Source organism: Equus quagga, chromosome 5 (genome assembly GCF_021613505.1).
Source record: "Equus quagga isolate Etosha38 chromosome 5, UCLA_HA_Equagga_1.0, whole genome shotgun sequence".
NCBI lineage: Eukaryota > Metazoa > Chordata > Mammalia > Perissodactyla > Equidae > Equus > Equus quagga.
This window is the reverse complement of record NC_060271.1, coordinates 98,828,280-98,849,410: the sequence shown is the minus strand read 5'-3', so window position 1 is coordinate 98,849,410 and position 21,131 is coordinate 98,828,280. Positions and strand designations below refer to the sequence as shown.

Sequence of the window (21,131 nt, the reverse complement as noted above, 5' to 3'; positions counted from 1 at the left end):
TTCCACATAATATGTAAAATTGAAGAAATGTAGGCTAAACGCACAATTATGAAAAATTTGGTTTGGAGAGAAAAATAACTGTACATTTATAATAAGTGTGCTTCATCAGTTATAGTTTTTGGAGGTATTTTTCTCCTGGACTCACTACGAGCTTTGCAGATTTTCACTGTGGCGATTCAAGGACTTATTCTACTGTTACTTATGAGATGTCAGCTTGTCCTTTGTTCTGATGTGGGGAAATAGCATGGTTAAGGGAGATTAATCAAGGATTGTTTAGGGGATAGTGGTTGATAGCTTAAGCTTTGAAGCCACAGTACGTTCTGATTCCAGATTCACTACTTATAAGCAAGCTATGGCATGTTACTCTCTGAAATCCAGTTAAGTCTGTAAACTGGGCATAAAACCAACCTCATAATTTTTAGTATTATCAGAGATGATGTATATAGAGTTTTTAATAGCTTCTGGCACCATAATAAACTTTAGATTAGTGCTATTATGTTTTATGGGCTTGTGATATGTTGGGTAACTTTTCCTATAACTTGTTGGTTAGTTTTAAAATAGATCTGTATCTAAAACACAAAAATCCAAACATTCAAAAGTATTTACTTTATAAAATTTTTTAAATTAATTTACTGTATGTAGGATACCTTTAGTTAGTAATCTGCTAAAGTTTAAGATGATATAATTTTCAAAAAATTTATTAATAGGTTTTCTTTTTTATAATTTTGTAAGTAGCTATTCAGAATTCTTATTGCTTAAAGCAAGTTACAATTAGCTAAACTTTTTGTTTTCTTTTCCTGTGTAGTAGAGATCTTAAATTTCTGTGTAGGTCTGACATTCTTACTGTTTCATAAAATACGTTCCTGACAATTTTTGATGTGTTCCTATTTTAAAGAACGTATTACTATGTTAAGTTTTTCCTCAGTGTAGGAATTTTGTTTTCTAATCGTATAATGCTAGAGAGATCTTCATTGGAACTCCAGAAAGTAGGAGTAGGAGAGAAATAGATATGGCAATGTTATCTTCTTTAACTCCTTTTTAACTCCTTCCTGCTCTCCCCATCATCCTTATTGCCCCACCTCCAAATATTGTCATTGCTGCTGCCTTATCTTTTAGTTGTTTACCTTTGACTGCATCCTGTTATCTCCTTCGTGAGCTCCTCTTTATCTTCCTCTGCTATTTCCTAAGGTTCCTCAGCCCATCTCTATTCTTACGTCATGTTTCCCTGGGCAATTGCATGCATCATCCTGGTTTTAATTACCACCTATTTGTTGATGACTACATTTCCAAGCCTATTACTCCTCTGTGCTTCATTCTCATGTGTTGGCCTTCCAGACAGCTCGACCTCAATGTCACAATAATTCATTGTTCCTCATCAGAGATACTGCATGGTACCACTGCCCGCCTGGTTTCCTCAGCTAAGCACTACAGTTACTTTTAGGCTCTTTTCCCCCCTTATTCTCCTCATATTGTGTGTTTTTTAAAAAATATTTTTTAATTGTGGTAAAATATATGTAGCATAAAATTTACCATTTTAACCATTTTTAGGTGTACAATTCAGTGGCATTAAGTACATTCACATTGTTGTGCAATCATCACCCCTGTCCACCTCCAGGACTTTTTCATCGTCCCAAACTGAAATTCTGTACCTGTTAAACAATAGCTCCCCCTTGCCCCCTCCCTTCGGTCCCTGGTAACTTGTATTCTTTCTGTCTCTGTGAATTTGGCTATTCTAGGTACCTCATAAGTGGAATCATACAATATTTGGCCTTTTGTGACTGGCTTATTTTACTTAGCATAATATTTTCAAGGTTCATCCATGGTCCATGTCATCCATGTCAGAATTTCATTCCTTTTTAAGGCTGAATCATGTGATTTTGATAACTTTTAAAACTAAATATTTCTGGAAACTGTTCCGTCTTCTCCATCTCTACTGCCATTGCCCTAATTGCTTTTCACTTGGGATAATATAATAGCTTCCTGACTAATTTATTAACTTACAGTGTATGCTGTTTCTCACTCCACTCCTCCCAATCCATCAATCCTAGAGGTTAAAGGCTTAGGCTTTAGGGATCAGAATTGTTTTGAATCCCCTCCCTATCACATAATTATGTGACTTGGGTAAGTTACTGTTTCCTCATTTGTAAAATAAAGATAATGGTATCTACCATAGAGTTGTGGTGATGGGAGGATTACACGAGATAATCGGTGTGAAGTGCTCAGCAGGACACTGCCTAGCAGAGGGTAAATGCTCAGTGCATGTTGGCTATTGTCTCTGTTCTTCAGGGCTACTAGAGACTTACCCAAAATGCCTCCTGCTTAACACAGCACTGACAGCCCATCACCTAAGGATGAAGTTCGAACTCCTTAATGTGGTGTGCAAGGACCTCCCTGTCCTTTCTTTGCCATTGTTTCTTATTTATTCTTCCTTCATTTCATGCTGACCACTTTACTGGGAACACCAAACTGTGAGCAATTCTCTGTGTTAAGCTTATTGTTTCCTATTTCTCTCTTTGCTTGTGTTATCCCCTCTGCTTGGTGCCTGGATTTTCTCCCCACCATCCTTTCCTCTGATTAATTCCTATTTATCCATTCATTACTTCTTCCAGAAATCTTACTTCAATACCTCTCTTCCTACCTCTTCCCCCTTCATTATTAGATTGTTCTGTGTTATCACAGCGCCTTAGGCATGTGTCTGTCGTAATGTAGTTAAAAGATACATTAAAATGTCCTGTTTGCATTGAAAGGTACATTTTTTTAATCTTTGTATACCCAGAGCACCTAAGAATATATACACATTCACGTATACTAGAATATAAACTTTTAAAGAACAGGATCTATGATTAGTTTATTTGACTCAGTAGTTCTCAACCCTGGCTAAATATTAGAATCATTGGGGCATTAAACAAAATAATGTTTGGTCTACCTCAAGAGATTTAGATCAAATTGTTCTGGGGTGGAGTCCACTCATTAGTGTAAGAGCTTTATGAGGTGATTGTAATACATAGTTAAGATTAGGAACCACTGATCTAGCTCAAAATCAATGTATGAGTGAAAAACGGATGGAGTGAGGGGAAGATAAGAGTTTTTCTCTTCCAAATCCATTCTGATATTCCTCTAAAAGATAACATATCATATCAATAGTTATTTGAATTCAGAATTCAGTTAATTGAGCAAATATTTTTTGTCACTATATGCCACTCCTAAATTAATATCTCTAAATCAGAGATTTTTGAACCAGATATGTGATATTTTTCTGTCTTTATAGGAAAAAAGCTTATTTAACAAAATACTTTTTTGTATTTGTAAAAATATGTTAAGGTATATTTCATGCCAAATAAGAGTGGCATGGGATGCTACTGTACATGGTAAGGTAATATGCAACCATCATTGCCACTATGTTATGGTAGATATCTGGATCAAATTTCAGTTCAGAATTAAAGAGATATGCCCTGCCATTATGATTATGGGCAACTGAATTTCACATAGTTTAGTTTGAAAATATGAAAAGAAATTATATTAAAACTTAGATTTCTTTTGTTTTATATTTATCTCCACATGTGAGTGTGAAGTTCTGTCAGTCCTTACCACATTGGAAAAATATGGTTCTTTCATTAGAGGAAAGCTCAAATTGAGAAGGTTGGAAACTAGATTTGGCAAATAAAGCCTTATCCTGAAGCATCCTATGCATTTGCTTATTGTACCACCCAGCTACAGAAGCCATATACAATTGAAGAGACCTTGGTGAAGCTGAGAATCTTGGCAATTATTGAGCTGTTTTGTATTAGAGCAGAGAAGGAAAATTGAATCAGTGCCTATGTCAGATGACGTCATCCTCGCTAGAACTGTTGACATTTCTTCACATGCACTCGGAACTCATAGAAGTATCAGCAGTGACTTTCTTTTAACATTCAATGGTATGAAAACACTATTGCTTCTCAGGGCAGCCAGCCTCTGATTTTAATCATTATTTGCACATTGGTACCATCAAAAAATTCCTATGCTGTAAACCCTTTTTTTGGAAACTGACATCTTTGTAACAGTGAAAAGGTTTTTTTCTTTGCAAAATTTGGTACTCTCTACACTGGTGAAGCTCCTGAAATCCTTGGCAACACATGGTTTTGCTGCTTCAGTAAAGAGAGCATTGCTGTCTATTTCAGCACGTGCATGCGTTAATGTTAAGACACAGCTCATAATTCTAAAAAGTCTTATTGTCTGCCAAGAAACTCAAGTACGTTAGAGTGAAGGTATTGAATCATTGTCTTTGTTCAAGACGTTTGTCAAAAAATGTGGGCAAATGTTAAATTCGTCTTCATGCAGAATTTTCCTGTCTTTTCACTGGACAATGTTTGAAGTCTTTGATTAATCCTTGGGGAGACGTTTACTATTTTTGAGAGAGTGAAAACCCCCTCGTAAGAATTTGACTTGGAGGAGTTCATTGATGAACTATGTAGTGGATGTTTGGCTCTCTGAAAGACAAGTCTTTCTATTCCTGGTCCTGCAGAATCAATCAGGGATGTTGCTGTAAAACTGCTGGCTGTTTTGGTCGAATTACCACCTTGGAAGAGGAGATTGGAGTCGGATAATCATATGGATTTTCCAATGCTTGGTGGAAGTGCTTCTGAAGAAAGAAGTTGAGAATGACAAAACTCTTTTGTAGTTATTGATATTAAATTTGGATTTACTCTCCTAGAGTTAAAGAGGACCTCACTGATTTATAAGGTGATGCTACATGAATTCAATTAGAACAGTCCTGAATCTTTAATATTCCTTAATAAGCTTATCCTCATCTGACAAAGTACCATGGGAGCTCTGATTCATTTTGCAACAAAAGATCTTGTGGTTTAAGTTTTTCAGTACTTGTTGCTATTAAAATGAAAATCAATTCCAATGTGGTTTAGGCCTAGGACTAAGCTTAGCATAATTTAATTTTACAAAAATCAGATTTTTTTGAGGTAGAATTTATGTACAATAAAATTCACCATTTTTTAGGTGTACAGTATGAATTTTGACAAACACTTGCAGTTATGTTACTACTACCACAGCTGAGATACAGAACATTTCCATCACCCCAAAAAGGTCTCTCATGCTCCTTTGTAGTCAATCCCCTCTCTCCACTTCCGGTCCCTGGCAGTTATTCACTCATCTGTTTTATTTGGGTGTAGGCTTGCCTTTTCCGGAATGTCAAACAAATGGAATCATGCAATATGTAACTTTAGCATAGTACCTTTGGGATTCATTCACGTTGTTGCATTTGTTAATATATGTCTTTGTAGCACAATTCGTTTATCCATTCACCAGTTGCACATTTGAGTTGTTTCCAGTTTTTGGTATTTGTGAATAAAGCCCCTAGAAATATTTATGGGTAGATTTTTTTTTCTTTTTTGGTGTGGACTTAGAGTTTCTTTTCTTCTGAGTAAATACCTAGGAGTGGGATTTCTAGGTCATATGTTGCATGCGTGCTTATAAGAAACTGCCAAACTCATTTCCAAAGTGGGTGTATTTCTACCAGCAGTGTATGGTGGAGTTTTGCGTTTCTGCCAGCAGTGTATAAGATTTGTAGTTGCTTCACATCCTTGATAGTTGACGCTGTCTTTTGGAGAGGAGAAGTTTGTGATTTTGATGAAGTCTAATTTATTTTTTCCTTTTGATTTCTGCTTCATGTGTCTTATTTAACTAAGTGTTGCAAAGATCTTCTCATCCTTCTAATAATTTTATAGATTTTATATTTAGGACTGTGGTCCATTTTGGGTGAATTTCTGTATATAGTGCAAGGTTAGGATTTAGGTTCACTTTGTCTTGCATGTGGATGTTCAGCTGTTCTAGCATCACTTGTTGAAAAGACTGCCCTATCTCCTCTGAGTTGTCTAAAGTGTATTGAGTGTCTAAAGCACTTCACCTTTAATGAAAATCAGTTACCATCTGGGTGTTGGTTTACTTCTGGACTTTCACTCTGTTTCATTAACTCATGTTTCTCTTTTCACTAGTACCACACTGTCCTGATTATGGTAGCTTTATAGTAAATCTGGACCTCCGAGAATATGAGTCTCTCAACTTTGTTCTTTTTCAAAGTTGTTTGGTTATTCTAATTCCTTTGCTTTTTCATATCAATGTTAGAATGAGCTTGTCAATTTTTACAAAAGAAAAAAAAAGCTGCTGGGGCTCTGATTTGGGCTGTGTTTGATCTGTAGATCAACAAGGAGAGAATTGACATCTTCACAAGAATGAGTCTTCCAATTCATGGATATGATACATTTTCTATTTATTTAGGTCTTTGACTTTTCTCATTGATGTTTTGTAGGTCTCGGCATACATGTGTTCCACATATTCTGCTGTATTTTTATCTAAGTATTTCATGGTTTTGAGTGCTATTATAAATAATACTAAAAAATCATAAAGGACATATTTATTCATATTTTAAGATTCATTTGCATTGTTTTTAAAAACACATTTTTAAAGGTAGGATTATTGAGGAAAAAACTGTAAAATCTTCTGTGATTCTTGAAGTACGTTGTCACAATATTTTCAAAAGAGGTGGTGCCAATATTTCCTGCCACCAGCACTCTGTATCAGTTTTAGCACATACTTGACAGTTTATTATCACCATTGATTTTGTCTTTTTTTTATATTGTGGTAAAATTTATATAACCTAAAATTTACCATTTTAACTATTTTTAACTATGTAGTTCAGTGACAGTAAGTGCATTCACATTGTTGTGTAACTATCACCACTATCCATCTTCAGAACGTTTTCATTTTCCCAAGTTGAAACTCTACGTCTGTTAAACAATGACTCCTCATTCCTCCCTCACCCCAGCCCCTGGCAGCCACCATTCTACTTTCTGTCTCTATGAATTTGACTACTTTTTGGTATCTCATACAAATAGAATCAGACAGTATTTGTCCTTTTGTGTCCCTTTTCACTTAGCGTAATCTCTTCTGGGTTCATCCATGTTGTAGAATTTCCATGTATCAGAATTTCCTTCTTTTTTAAGGTTAAATAATATTCTATTGTGTGTATACACCATATTTTGTTTATCCATTCATCTGTCCATGCACGCTTGGGTTGCTTACACCTTTTGGCAGTTGTGACTAATGCTACTATAAACTTGAGTGTAGAAATAGCTTCTTGAGTCCCTGCTTTCAATTATTTGGGGTATATAGCCAGAAGTGGAATTACTAGATCATATGGTAATTCTATTTTTTTTTTTTAAAGGAACTGCCGTACTGTTTTCTATAGCAACAGCACATTTTACATTCCCACCAGCAGTGCACAGGGTTTCCAATTTCTCCACATCCTCACCAGCACTTGTTATTTTCTGTTTTGTTTTCTTTGATAATTGGCATCCTAATGGTATGAGGTGGTATCTTATTGGGGTTTTGATTTGCATTTCCCTAATGACTTGTGATATTGAACATCTTTTCATGTGCTTATTGGCCATTTGATTACCTTCTATGGAGAAATATCTATTCAAGTCCTTTGCACATTTTTATTTTTTTAAAGATTTTATATTTCCTTTTTCTCCCCAAAGCCCTCCAGTACATAGTTGTGTATTCTTCGTTGTGGGTCCTTCTAGTTGTGGCATGTGGGACGCTACCTCAGCGTGGCTTGATGAGCAGTGCCGTGTCCGTGCCCAGGATTTGAACCAACGAAACACTGGGCCGCCTGCAGCGGAGCTCACGAACTTAACCACTCGGCCACGGGGCCAGCCCCCCTTTGCAGATTTTTAAATCAAGTAGTTTGTTTTTTTGTTGTTGAGTAGAAGGAGTTCTTTATATATGCTGGGTATTAACTCTTTATCGGATATATGATTTACAAATATTTTTTCTCCATTTTGTGGGTTGCCTTTTCACTCTTTTGATAGTGTCCTTTGATGCACAAAAATTTTCAATTTTGATGAAGTCCATTTTATCTATTTTTTGCTTGTGCTTTTGGTATCATATCTAAGAAATTATTCCCAAATCTGATGTCATGAAAATTTTCCTCTGATTTTTTCTGAGAGCTTTATAGTTTTAGCTCTCATGTTTAAGTCTCTAATCCATTTTGAGTTAATTTTTGTGTATAGTATAAGGTAAGAGTCTAACTTCATTCTTTTCACGTGGATATCTAGTTTTCCCAGCACCATTTGTTGAAAAGGCTGTCCTTTCCCCATTGAATGGTCTTGTCACGCTTGTTGAAAATCATTTGACTGTGTCTGTGAGGGTTTGTTTCTGGGTTCTTTATTCCGTTGGTCTGTTGTCTGTCTTTTTGCTAATACTACATTGTTTTGAGTACTGTAGTTTTGTAGTAAGTTTTGAAATCAGAATGTGTGAGACCTCCAAGTTTTATCTTCTTTTTCAAGATTGTTTTGGTTATTCAGGGTTCCTTGACATTCCATATGAATTTTAAGATGGATTATTCTATTTCTATGAAAAATGTCATTGGGATTTTGGTAGAGATTGCATTGAATCTGTAGATGGCTTTGGGTAGTATTAACATCTTAACAATATTAACTCCTCTAATCCATGAACAGAGAATGTCTTCCCACTTATTTGTGTCTTTTTAAATTTCTTTCAGCAATATTTGGTAGTTTTCAATGAACAAGTCTTTTACCTCCTTGGTTATATTTATTCCTAAGTATTTTATTCTATTTCATGATCTTGTAAATGAAGTTTTTTTCTTAATTTCCTTTTTTGGTTGTTAATTGTTAGCCTATAGGAATGTAACTGGTTTCTGTGTGTTGGTTTTTGTATTCTGCAACTTTGCTGAATTCATTCATTAGTTCTAACAGTTCTTTTGTGTGTAGAATGTTTAGATTTTGTACATATAAGATCATGTCATCTGCAAACAGAAATAATTTTACTTGTTCTTTTCTAATTTGGATACCATTTATTTATCTTGCCTAATTGCCCTAGCTAGGACTTCTAGTACTATGTTGAATACAAGTGGCAAGAGTGGGCATCCTTGTCTTGTTGCTGATCTTAGAGGAAAAGCTTTCAGTTTTTCACCATTGAATATACTGTTAGCTGAGGGCTTCTCTTAGATGGCCTTTATTATGTTGAGGTAAGTTCCTTCTATTCTTAGTTTGAGGTGTCTTTTTTTTTTTTTTCTATCTTGAAAGGGTGTTGAATTTTTCCAAATGCTTTTTCTGTGTCAAGGTGATTGTGTTTTTTCCCCCTTTTATTCTGTTAATGTGTTGTGTTATGTTGATTGATTTTTCATATGTTAAAGCATCCTTACATTCCAGGAATAAATCCTACTTGGTCATGGTGTATGATCTTTTTAATGTGCTGTTGAATTCTGTTTGTTAGTATTTTTTTTTTGTTGAGAGGTCTTTGATTACTAATTCAGTCTCCTTACTTGTTATAGATCTATTCAGATTTTCCATTTCTTCATGATTCAGTCTTGGTAGGTTGTGTGTTGTTAGGAATTTTTCCATGTTATATAGGTTATCCAATTTGTTGGCGTACAATTGTTCATAATATTCTCTTAAAATTCTTTTTATTTCTGTAAAATCAGGAGTAAAATCTCTTCATTTCTGATTTTAGTTGTCTTACCTCTTTTTTCTTCATCAGTCTAGCTAAAGATTTATCAATTTTGTTGGCCTATTCAAAGAACCAACTCTTGGTTTTGTTGATTTTTCTGGATTGTTTTTCTATTCTTTACTTTGTTTATCATTGCCCTAATTGTTATCTCCTTACTTTTACTAGCTTTGAGGTTTACTTGTTGTTTTTCTAGTTCCTTAAGGTGTAAATTTAGGTTGTTAATTTGAGATCTTTTTTCTTTTTTATAGTGAGTGTTTACAGCTATAAATTTCTCTCAGCACTGCCTTTGCTGCATCCCATAAGTTTTGTATGTTTTATTTTCATTTTCATTTGTCTCAAGATTTTTTTAATCTTTTGATAAAAGATTTTTATTTCTTTTTTGACCCATTGGTTTTTTAAGAGTCTGTCGTTTAATTTCTACATCCTGTGGAGTTTCGAGTTTTCCTTCTGCTCTTAATTTCTATTTTCATTCCAATGTGATCAGAAAACATACTTTGTATGATTTCAGTCTTTAAATATTAAGGTTTGTTTTGTGGCTGAACATATAGTCTATCCTGGAGAATTTTCTGTATGCACTTGAGAAAAATGTGTATCCTGCTATTGTTGGGTGACATGTTTTGTATATGTCTGTTAGGTCCAATTGGTATATAGAGTTATTCGAGTTCTTCCTATTATGTTTGGTCGTTTTATTTATTGTTGAAAGTAGGGTATTGAAGTTTCTTACTATTATTGTAGAGCTGTCTGTTTCTCCCTACAATTCTGTCAATGTTTTTGCATATATTTAGGAGCTCTGATGTTTGTTGTGTATATTTTTATACTTGTTATATTTTCTTGGTGAATTGATTCTTTTATTATTATATAATGTGTTTCTTTGTTTCTTGTAACAATATTTGACGTAAAATCTATTTTGTCTGATAGTAGCATAGCTATCCCAACTCTCTTGGTTACCATTTGCATGGAATATCTTTTTCCATCCTTTTACTTTCAACCTATATGTGTCCTTAGATCTAAAGTGAGTCTCTTGTAGACAGCATATAGTTGGATCCTATTTTTTTAATCCATTCTGCCAATCTGTGTCTTTTGCTTGGGAAAGTTAATCTATTTACATTTAAAGTAATTACTGATAGAAAAGGACTTACTCTTACCATTTTGTTGTTTTCTGTGTGTCTTTTAGCTTTTTGTCCCTCATGTCCTCCCTTACTCTCTTCCTTTGTGTTTAGTTGATTTTTTTGTAGTGACACATTTTGATTCCCTTCTCATTCCCTTTTGTGTATATTTTATAGATATTTTCTTTGAGATTACCATGGAGGTTACTTATAGTATCCTAAAGTTAGAACAATCTGTTTTGGACTCATACCAGCTCAATTTCAATCTTACATAAAAACTCTGCTCCTTTTCAGCTCCATCCTCTTCCACTTTATGTTATTGATGTCCGAAATCACATCTTTATATATTGTGTCCTCCTTAATATAGGTTTATAATTACTTTTTATGCTTGTGTCTTTTAAATCTCATAGAGGGGTAAAAAGTAGAGTTATAACCCACAATTATGATCATACTGCTTTTTATATCTGTCCATGTATTTACCTTTACAAGAGAACTTTATATTTTTGTATAGCTTCAAGTTACTGTTTAGCTTCCTTTCATTTTAATTTAAAGTCTCCCTTTATATTTCTTATAGGGCAGGTCTAGTGGTAATAAACTTCAGCTTTTCTCTGGGAATGCCTTAATTTCTCACTCATTTTTGCAGGACAGTTTTGCCAGATGTAGCATTCCCAGTTGACAGTCTTTTAGCACTTAAAAAATATATCATCTCACTGCTTTCTGGCCCTCAAAGTTTCTGCTGAGGAATCTTGTTATTTTATTGAGGATCCCATGTATGTGATGAGCTTCTTTTCTCTTGCTGATTTAAATAGCACTGTTTTTAAATTTCAATTTTCAATTGTTTACTGCTACTATACAGTCATAAAAGTAATTTTTGTAAACTGTCTCATATCCTGTGACCTTGCTAAATTCACATATTAGTTTTAGTAGTAGATTTTGTAGATCCTTGGGGATTTTTATTTTAATAGTTATTTTGTAGACCCTGAGGGATTTTTTATGTAGGCAATCATCTTTTCTATGAATAGAAATAGTTTAATTTCTTTCTTCCCAATCAGTATGTTCTTTTTCTTGCCTTTTTGCATTAGCTAGAACTCTTAGTACAAAGTTAAATAGGAGTGGTTAGAGCAGATGTCTTGTTCCTGATCTTAAGGAGAAAGCATTCAGTCTTTCATTGTTAGGTACTATGTTAACTGTAGGGTGTTTTGTAGATGCCCCTTTCTTCAGGTGAAGAAAGTTCCTTGTAACCTGGTTTGCTGAGAGTTTTTATTGTTAATGGATGTTAAATTTTTTCAAATCCATTTTATGCATTTATTGAAACCAAATGGTTTTCCATCTTTTATCTTTTGATATGGTGAGGTATGTTGATTGACTTTCTGATATTGAACTTTCAAATGCATTCCAAGGATAAACTTCATATATTCATGTTGTATTATCCTTTTCATATATCGCTACATTCAATTTGCTAAAATTTTATTGAGGATTTTTCCCTCTATGTTCATGAGGAATATTGGTCTATTGTTTTCTTTTCTTTTAGTGGGTATCATGGTAATGCTAGTTTTATAAAATGAATTGAAAAGAATTCATACCTCTTCTGTTTTCTGGAAGGCTTTGTGTAGCCATCTGGGTTCAGTTCAATTTTTCTTTGTGGGAAGGTTTTTAACTATGAATGAAATTTCTTTAATAGATACAAGATTATTTAGGTTATCAATTTTTTCTTGAGTAAACATTGGTAGTTTTTGTCAAGGAATTTATCCATTTCATTTGAGTTGTAAAATTTATTGATAGAAAGTTTATATTTTTGCTATGGTCTGAATGTTTATGTCCCTGTAAATTCATAATTTGAAATTCTAACCCCCAAAGGTGATGGTAACTAGAAGGTGGGGCCTTTGGGAGGTCATTAGGTCATGAGGTGGAGCTATCATGAGTGGGATTAGTTGCCTTATAAAAGAGACCCCAGTGGGGCCAGCACCATGCCCGAGTGGTTAAGTTTTCACCCTCCACTTTGGCAGCCTGGGGTTTTGCCGGTTCAGATCCTGGGTGTGGACATGGCACCGCTCAACAAGCCATGCTGAGGAGGCATCCCTCATGACACAACTAGAAGGACCCACAACTAAAAATACACAACCTTTACTGGGGGGCTTTGGGGAGAAAAAGGAAAAATAAAATCTTAAAAAAAAAAAAAAAAAGAGACTCAAGAGAACTCCCTGGCCTCTCTGTTATGTGAGGAGAGGACACAGTGAGGAGGCATCATCTATGAACCAGAAAGTGGGCTCTCACTAGATATCAATCTGCTAGTGTGTTAATCTTGGACTTCCCAGACTCCAGACCCATGAGAAATAAATTTTTATGGTTTATAGGCTCCTCAGTCTATAGTATTTTGTGTAGCAGCCTGAATGGCCTAAGACATATTTCTTGTCCTTTTAATGTCTTCAGGATCTATGGCAACACCCCTTCTTTAATTCCTAATATTGCTTATTTGCTTCTTTTCCCTCTTTTTTCTTTGTCAGTCTGGCTAGAGGCTTATCAATTTTATTGATATTTTTAAAGAATGAACTTTTTTTTTTTAATGATCAGCTGGCTGTTTATTTCTCTTATGTTTTTACACATAGATGTCTATACCTGTGAATATCTCTAAAAACCAACATAATGGGCTCATTTTATATGTGTGGTTCTCCAACTAATTTTTTCTATTTGTCTGTATGTCCAAGAGCCCTTTCTCTGTCCATATGCATCTCTCCCCTTTTCACCTGCTCTGACTCTCCCTCTCCCCAGGGAAGAGTGTACAAGTTTGTGTGGACATATGTTTTCAGTTCTCTTGGGTATATACCTTGCAGTGGAATTGTAGGTCATATGGTAACTCTGTGTTTGACATTTTGAGGAACTGCCAAACATTTTCCAAAGTGGCTGCACCAAAAGAATAAACTTTTGGTCTAATGACCTTCTCTATTTTTTTCTCTTCTTAGTTTTATTTATTTCTCTTTTAATCTTTATTTTCTTGTTTGCTACAACCTTAATTTGATCTTCTCTTTCTAGTTTCTTAAGGTGGAATTTTAGGCCATTAATTTGAGACTTGCTTGTTTTCTAATATAATCATTTAATGCTATAAATTTCCCTCTAGGCACTACTTTAGCTGCATCTCACAAGTTTTGAAATGTTATATTTTTGTTTGCATTCAGTTAAAATTATGTTCTAATTTCCCTTGTGACTTACTCTTTGACCCATGGGTATTTAGAAATGTGTTGTTAAATTTCTAAATATTTGAGGATTTTCCAAATCTTTCTGTCACTGGTTTCTGATTTAATTCCATTGCACTCAGAGAACATACTTTGTGTGTTTTAAATTTGTCAAAGTTTGTTTTATGGCCCAGAATATCATTCATCTTAGTGAACATTCTCTGTGCCCTTGAAAAGAATGTGCATTTGGCTATTTTGGGGTAGAGGATTCTATAAATGTCAATTAGGATAAGTTTGTTGATTGTGTTGTTCAGGTCTTCTACATTTTATTGAATTTCAGTCTACTTTTCTACTGATTCTTGAGAGAGGAATGTTGAATTCTCCAACTGTAATTGTGGATTTATTTGTTTCTCTTTTCAGTTCTATCAGTTTTTTTTTTTTTTTTTTAAAGATTTTATTTTTTCCTTTTTCTCCCCAAAGCCCCCCGGTACATAGTTGTGTATTCTTCGTTGTGGGTTCTTCTAGTTGTGGCATGTGGGACGCTGCCTCAGCGTGGTCTGATGAGCAGTGCCATGTCCGCGCCCAGGATTCGAACTAACGAAACACTGGGCCGCCTGCAGCGGAGCGCGCGAACTTAACCACTCGGCCACGGGGCCAGCCCCTCAGTTCTATCAGTTTTGATTTATCTTGTCCTTTTGTATTTGATTTATATCAGTTAGAATAATCCTTTATATTTTTTATTTATCCATTGAGAATAATGTCCCTTGTTCTTTCTACTTCATTGAATTATTGTTTAAAATCAAATGAAATTGTTAAAACCTAACAGGTACTATATAAATTTAAGATGATGTATATAAAAACTGGTAATATTTTCTGAAAACACTGAACTCATTTGCTGTCTATGCATGACTGTAAGTGGGTTTACTTTATTTACAATTTAAAAATTATCCCTATGTTACACAGAAATGCCAGGGGTGTTCTAAAATTCAAAATTAGGGAACATCATGTTATAGGGAAGCAATATATATTAAGTGACCACTTGTGAAATGTTTAAGTAATTTTATATTTTGTGTGATTCAGTGTTTTATACACCATATTTGACTTGAAGAAATTTATTGCATTTCTTTCTCTTTTTAGGGTTCTAATTCTCAGATGGATTTAAGCATTCAGGTGACTGATGATGATATTAATGAAATAATTCAGATAGATGGAACTGGTGATACATCTTCCAATGATGAAACAGGAAGTACAAGAGATGTAGATGAGAATGAATTTCTAGGGATTATTGATGCAGGAGACCTGAAGGTACTTGAAGAAGAAGCTGACAGTATATCAAATGAAGATTCAACTACCAACAGTAGTGATAATGAAGACTCTCAAATAGACGTTGTGGAAGAGGTGAGGATCACTTCTGAGCTGAGACTTTCTTTATTAAATTTATAACATTTATACTTTAATATACTTTTGAACCAAGAGGAGTAATGATTAAGATTAACCTTGTCTTTAGTCCTTTAAAGTGAGACTTATTTGTACATTTGTATATAAATTCCTAATCTTAAACTGTAATTTAAACTAGTATTAAGTATTTAGGAATCGGCTACTGTATTTGTTGTTCTTAACTAGAGATAGTGAGAGGTTTAGAGGATGGGAGTGGAGGTAAAGAAGGCAGCCAAGGTAGAAGCATATAATATCTACTCTAATCCTAATAAATGCAGTAAAATCGTTGTGCAATGTGGTAATTAAGAAGCATGTAAGTGGTAATAACTATTGTTTATGGTGTCCTTACATATGTGCCAGGTACCATACTAAATCTTACCTGCCTTATGTTATTGAATATTCCCAGTGCCCTATGAGTTTCATTACTATCCTCATTTTACAGATGACAAAACTGAGATATGGGGAGTTTTAGTAACTTGCCAAAAGTCAGTCTTGAAGTTATTGAGTGGCTAAGCTAGGATTCAAACTCAGGCTGTTTTACTTTTAAGTATAATACTATTCTGCCTCTTCTAGTTCCTTTATTCCTGTAAGTCTCTCTATCTTTAAAAAAGTCAAGGCATCATGAAATTCCTTAATGTGACCATCTTTCATCTTTAGGACCCTTTAAATTCTGGAGATGATGTTAGTGAGCAGGATATGTCAGACCTGTTTGACACGGATAATGTAATTGTCTGTCAGTATGACAAGGTACTGTATTCACCTTTTAGATTTTGAGTTCATTAATAGCATTTATAGTAGAAAGATATGTAAAATGATGGGGAATATGATGGTGAGTTAGAGTTCACAGTTAAATTAATCTCAAAATAGCTAATTAATTCTATAAGTTTTGGGAGTATATTTTGGGTCTCACATTGTGCCATGTGGTCTTAGTGATACCAAAAAAATGATAGTCCTTGTCTTAAGGAGGAGATAATCTTATTGAAATGAGATGTTTCTGTAGGGAATAATAAAATGGCATACAATAAGATGGTAATAAATGGTAATAAATCAAAAGCTGAAACGTGTGACAGGTAAATCAAATGCTAAAATATGTGGCATATAAATCGAATGCTAAGATGAGTGGCATGTAAATCAAATGCTAAGATATGTGGCACAGACAGTAAGTCCTAAAAGTGGCTTGGAAATGCAAGAAGTCATTTGTAGTTGGAGTTCTCCACAAATCCTTCATGGGTGATGTGGGGCTTTGAAATAGGTCTTGGATGATTTGTAGGATATAGATAAGTGTGGAGAGTAGGCATTCAGAGTAGAATAGCCTGAAAAAGGCAGACAAATGAATGCATGTAGAATGTACAAGGGACAGTCAAGAGACAGCTCTGCCTTGAATGAGATGTTCTCCTTTTGGATGTATTAGGAAATGAAGCGGACTGGGGACAGAGTTGAGGACAAGTTGGAAAATCCAGAATCCTGGTAGGACAAATCCACACTTGATTGGATGGACGTTGGTATTCTGAGAACGTTATTGAGAGAATTGTAATTGGGTTTAAAAGCTAGCAGTGTTTGCTGATTTGGAAGAAGCAAATAATGAGAAGAATAGGGATAGAGCTGACGTGAAGTAACTAGAGTCTAGATTAAGGATGACAGTGTAGAAAATGGAAGAGTCAGAGATTATGATCGAAAAATCAATGGGACTTGGTGATTAGATGGACTTTAGAGGATCATCAATAAAGGAGAGTTGAAGGTATCTCTCAGGTTTCACGCCTAGAATTTCACTAGCAATTTAACCTAGCAAGTAAAATACAATACTGCTTTTTTTTTTTTTTTAAAGACACTATAACTATGATTATGTAGTAGATGGCCAGTTTTTGTCCTTAATTCATGGATATTTACATCTTTTTATTTTTTTTAGCAGCTTTGTGATGTAATTTGCATACTATACAATTCACAGTTCAGTGGTTTTTAGTATATTCATGGATATGTAGAACCATTGATCCAGTCAATTTTAGAACATTTTCATCACCTTAAAAAGAAACCCCATACCCTTTAGTTCTCACTCCCATATCTCCCCACTGCTTCCCATTCCCACACCCAGGCCTAAGGAACCACTAATCTACTTTCTATCTCTATAAATTTCCCTATTATGGAGATTTATATGAAAGGAATCATATCATATGTGGTCTTTTGTGACTGACTTCTTTTACTTTACACAGTGTTTCAAGATTCATCCATGTCGTAGCATGTAACAGTTCTTCATTCCTTCCTATTGCTGAATAGTAGTCCATTAAATGGATACACCACATTTAGTTTATCCATTCATCTGTTGATGGCCATTTGGGTTGTTTCCACTTTTTGGTTATTATGAAGCATGCTGCTGTAAACATTCATGTACAAGTTTTTGTGTGAACATATGTTTTCATTTCTCTTGGGATATAGCTAGGAGTGGAATTCCTGGGTCATATGGTAACAGTTTGAGGAACTATCAGACAGACTTTTTTTCAAAGTGGCTGTACCATTTTTCATTCCTACCATCAGTGTATGTGGGTTTAGATTCTTCCAAATTCTCACTAACACTTGTTATCTGACTTTTTGATTCTAGCCACCCTACAGGGTGTGAAGTGGTATCTCTTCGTGGTTTTGATTTGCATTTCCCTGATGACTAATGCATATTTATTTCTTTGACTTTTTTTCAGTAATAATTTCAGTATACTAGGGAAAACAGGATGGTGTTTTGAATTGCTGTAAAAATGAATCTTTTTCTGTAAAAATATCATTTTCTCCCCTATAATATTTTATACAGGTAGAAAATGGCAATTGAGATGCTGGTAAACATAAGCATAAGAAAGAATAGGTGATGGAAAAGGGACTGTCCTTCGTTTGAAACTTATTTTAGTTTCTTATAAATAGTGTATTACCTTCTGTGAAGAAAGCTCTATAAGATATTGAATTATGTAGGCATTCCATAGTCACAAAGAATTTTTAAGACCATTATGGATATAGTATCCTTTGTTGTACTGCTTTGTGGGAAATAGATTGTAATTAATTACATAGTGCTTTGTATTTTTCAAAGTATTTTCTCATACATTCTTTTGCTTCTTAAAACAACCTTGTAGGCTAGGTAGGAGGAGTGATATTAAATGTATATTGTTAACAAATATAATTGTCTGAGAGTACTCTCTAATCAGTGAGTATTTAAGAACAGTACTAAAAATTTTAATGGAAACCAGGGTATTGGGGAACCAATGAAAAGTTTTTAAAAGGGAGTGATGAAGTCAGAAGATGGCTAGCAAAGAGAATGTATCTATAAGGTCAAAGTGGGGTTGGAGGAGACCACTGTTACTATAGATGGGAGTGTTCTTTGCAATAAATAGGATACTGTTTATAGTGGAATGTGAAACTATTTGAATATGCTGCATCTTCATTTAACAGTTTAGCAAAGTTTTGCTTATAGCTAGCTTTGTCCCTTAGATGTTAATACAATGAGTAATTGCTAAGTGTGTTGCACAGTATCTCTCTCTCTCTCTGTTTTGTTTTTTGACTAGATATTGCATATGTATCGTTAAAAAATCAAGATACTATAAAAAGTATACTGTGAAAAAGTCTGGTTCTCACTCCTCCATCATTTCTTCTTCCTACCAGTAGCTCCATGTCCCTGCCTTGAGTGCAAATAAGTAACCAGTTATATTAATTTCTTAATATATTTATAGTCTCTTTATTCAAGTACAAGCCTAAAAGATAGCATAGACAATACTGTATTCTGCACCTTGTCTTTTTAAGAAATTAACAGTATATCTCGGAGCTCTTTGTGCTAATATTTTTATTGGCGTACAATATTCCATTGTAGAATTATTAATATTTATTTAACCAATCCCCTACTGATGAATATTTGAGTTATGTTTTAGTCGTTTGCTATTGAGTGACCATGTACACAAGATATTCATATGTGTGCAGTTATGTCTATTAAATCAGTCCCCAGAAGTTGGATTACTGGGTCAAAGGCAAATGTATTTGGTTAGCTATGGCCAAAATGCTCTCCTAGAGGATATTCCAGTATATACTCCCATTACAATGTTTGAGAGTGCTTCTTTTCCTACAGCCTTGACAACAGAGTGTAATAAAACATTTGGATCTTTGCTATTATGAAAGGTGAAAAATATCTTGGTGAAATTTTTAACTTTTTGTGTGTTTAAGGGCCATTTGTATTTACTTTTATGTGATCTACTTGTTTATAATTTGTCTATATTTTTAAAAAGTGGATTATTGGTCTATTTATTGATTTCTAAGAGTTCTGTATTATTTTGGGGGAGATTAGCCCTTGGTATATCTAGAAATACTTTTTCTTCAGTTTTTTGCTTTCAATGTTTTTTCTTCCTTTCATGCAGATGTTGAATTTGTCAACCTTTATTTTTATGGCTTCTGAATTTTGAGTCATGAATAGAAAGTTCTTTCTTAGCTCAAGATTTTAAAGGGATTTACCCATGTTTTCTTCTAAATATTTTTTTGGTTTCTTTTTTAAAATGTAAATCTTGATTGAGTTGGTGTGTATCTTTGTGTATAATGTGAGATATGGTTCCAACTTTTTTTCCAGGTGGCAACCCAATTTCTTAACATCATTTGTTAAAAAGTTTATTTTGTCCCCACTGATAAGACAATGATTCCTTTATCATCTACTAAAATTTCCATATGTATTTGGGTCTACTTCTCGATTTCCTATGTTGTTCTATTGATTTGTCTTTCCATTGGCTTGTACTACATTGATTTCATTATTGAGGTTTTTAATATCTGATAGGGCTAGTACTTCTTCATGATGGGCTTCTTCAGAGTTTTCCTCGATATTATTGTTTATTTCTCCATATTGACTTCAGAATCAGCTTGTCTGGTTCAAAAAAACCCTGGTGGTATTTTCATTGAGATCACATTAAAGTAATAGAATTTGGTATTTTAATGATGTTAAGGAGGAGTAGGTTATAATTTTAGATGGGATGTCCAGGGGAGGCCTTACTGAGAACATGATAGGGTAAAGACCAAAAGGAAGTAAGAGAATGAACCATGAGGATATTTGGATGGAACCATTTCAGACAAAGAGAAGAGCAAATATGTAAGTCCTGAGGTAGAACACCTGTGTATTCAGGGAACAGTGAGGAGGCCAGAGTAGTAAATGAAGGGAGTAGCAGGATCTTATAGTCCATTCTAAGGACTTTAGTTTTTGGATGGGAAGTCAGTGGAGAGTTTTGAGCAGAGAAATTACATCTGGTTTATGTTTTTAACGGGACCACTCTAGCTACCATGTTTACGGTAGATTGAAGGGGGACAAGGGTGAGAACAGGGAAACTAATTATGGGCCATATTAATCCAGGCAAGAGAGGATGGTGGCTTAGACAATAGTAATAGTAGTGGAGGTGGTAGAAGTAGTTGGAATATGAACATGCTTTGTAGTAGGACTAACATTTACCGATACATCCAGGTATGGGGAGTGAGTAGGAGTTATAAAGAATGTCTCTAAGATTTTTGGCCTGAGCACTTAGAAGAATGAGTGGACATTCCTCACTGAGATGGAGAAGACTGTGAAGTTTGGGGGAGAGGACATCAGTGTCCTAGTTTTAAATTGCTTGAGATGTCTAATAGACATTCAAGAAGAGATGCTGAAGCAGTTGAATGAGAATCTGAAGTTCAAGGGAGAGGTGTGAGCTGGAGATATAAATTTTGGGAGTCATCAGCATATGGGTGGTGTTTAAAGTCATGAGATTAGATAAGATCACCAAGAGAGTGAATATAAACAGAAAGAAGAGTCCTGGTATACTCTAAAATTGAGAGGTAACAGAGATAAGGAGGAATCAGTAAAGAAAACTGAGTGGCCAGAAAGTTAGGTGGAAACCAGGAGTGTTCTAGAAGCCAGGTG

General features: G+C 34.5%; 1 protein-coding gene across 1 annotated transcript in view; it reads left to right on the top strand.

Moving 5' to 3' along the window:
* Positions 1-21,131, top strand: part of STON1 (stonin 1) — a 121,375-nt gene that overhangs the window by 85,987 nt on the left and 14,257 nt on the right. Inside the window, exons 9-10 of the mRNA XM_046661764.1 lie at positions 14,939-15,199; positions 15,896-15,985. Coding sequence (XP_046517720.1) covers positions 14,939-15,199; positions 15,896-15,985 — 351 coding nt within the window. The remainder of the gene's footprint in view (positions 1-14,938; positions 15,200-15,895; positions 15,986-21,131) is intronic.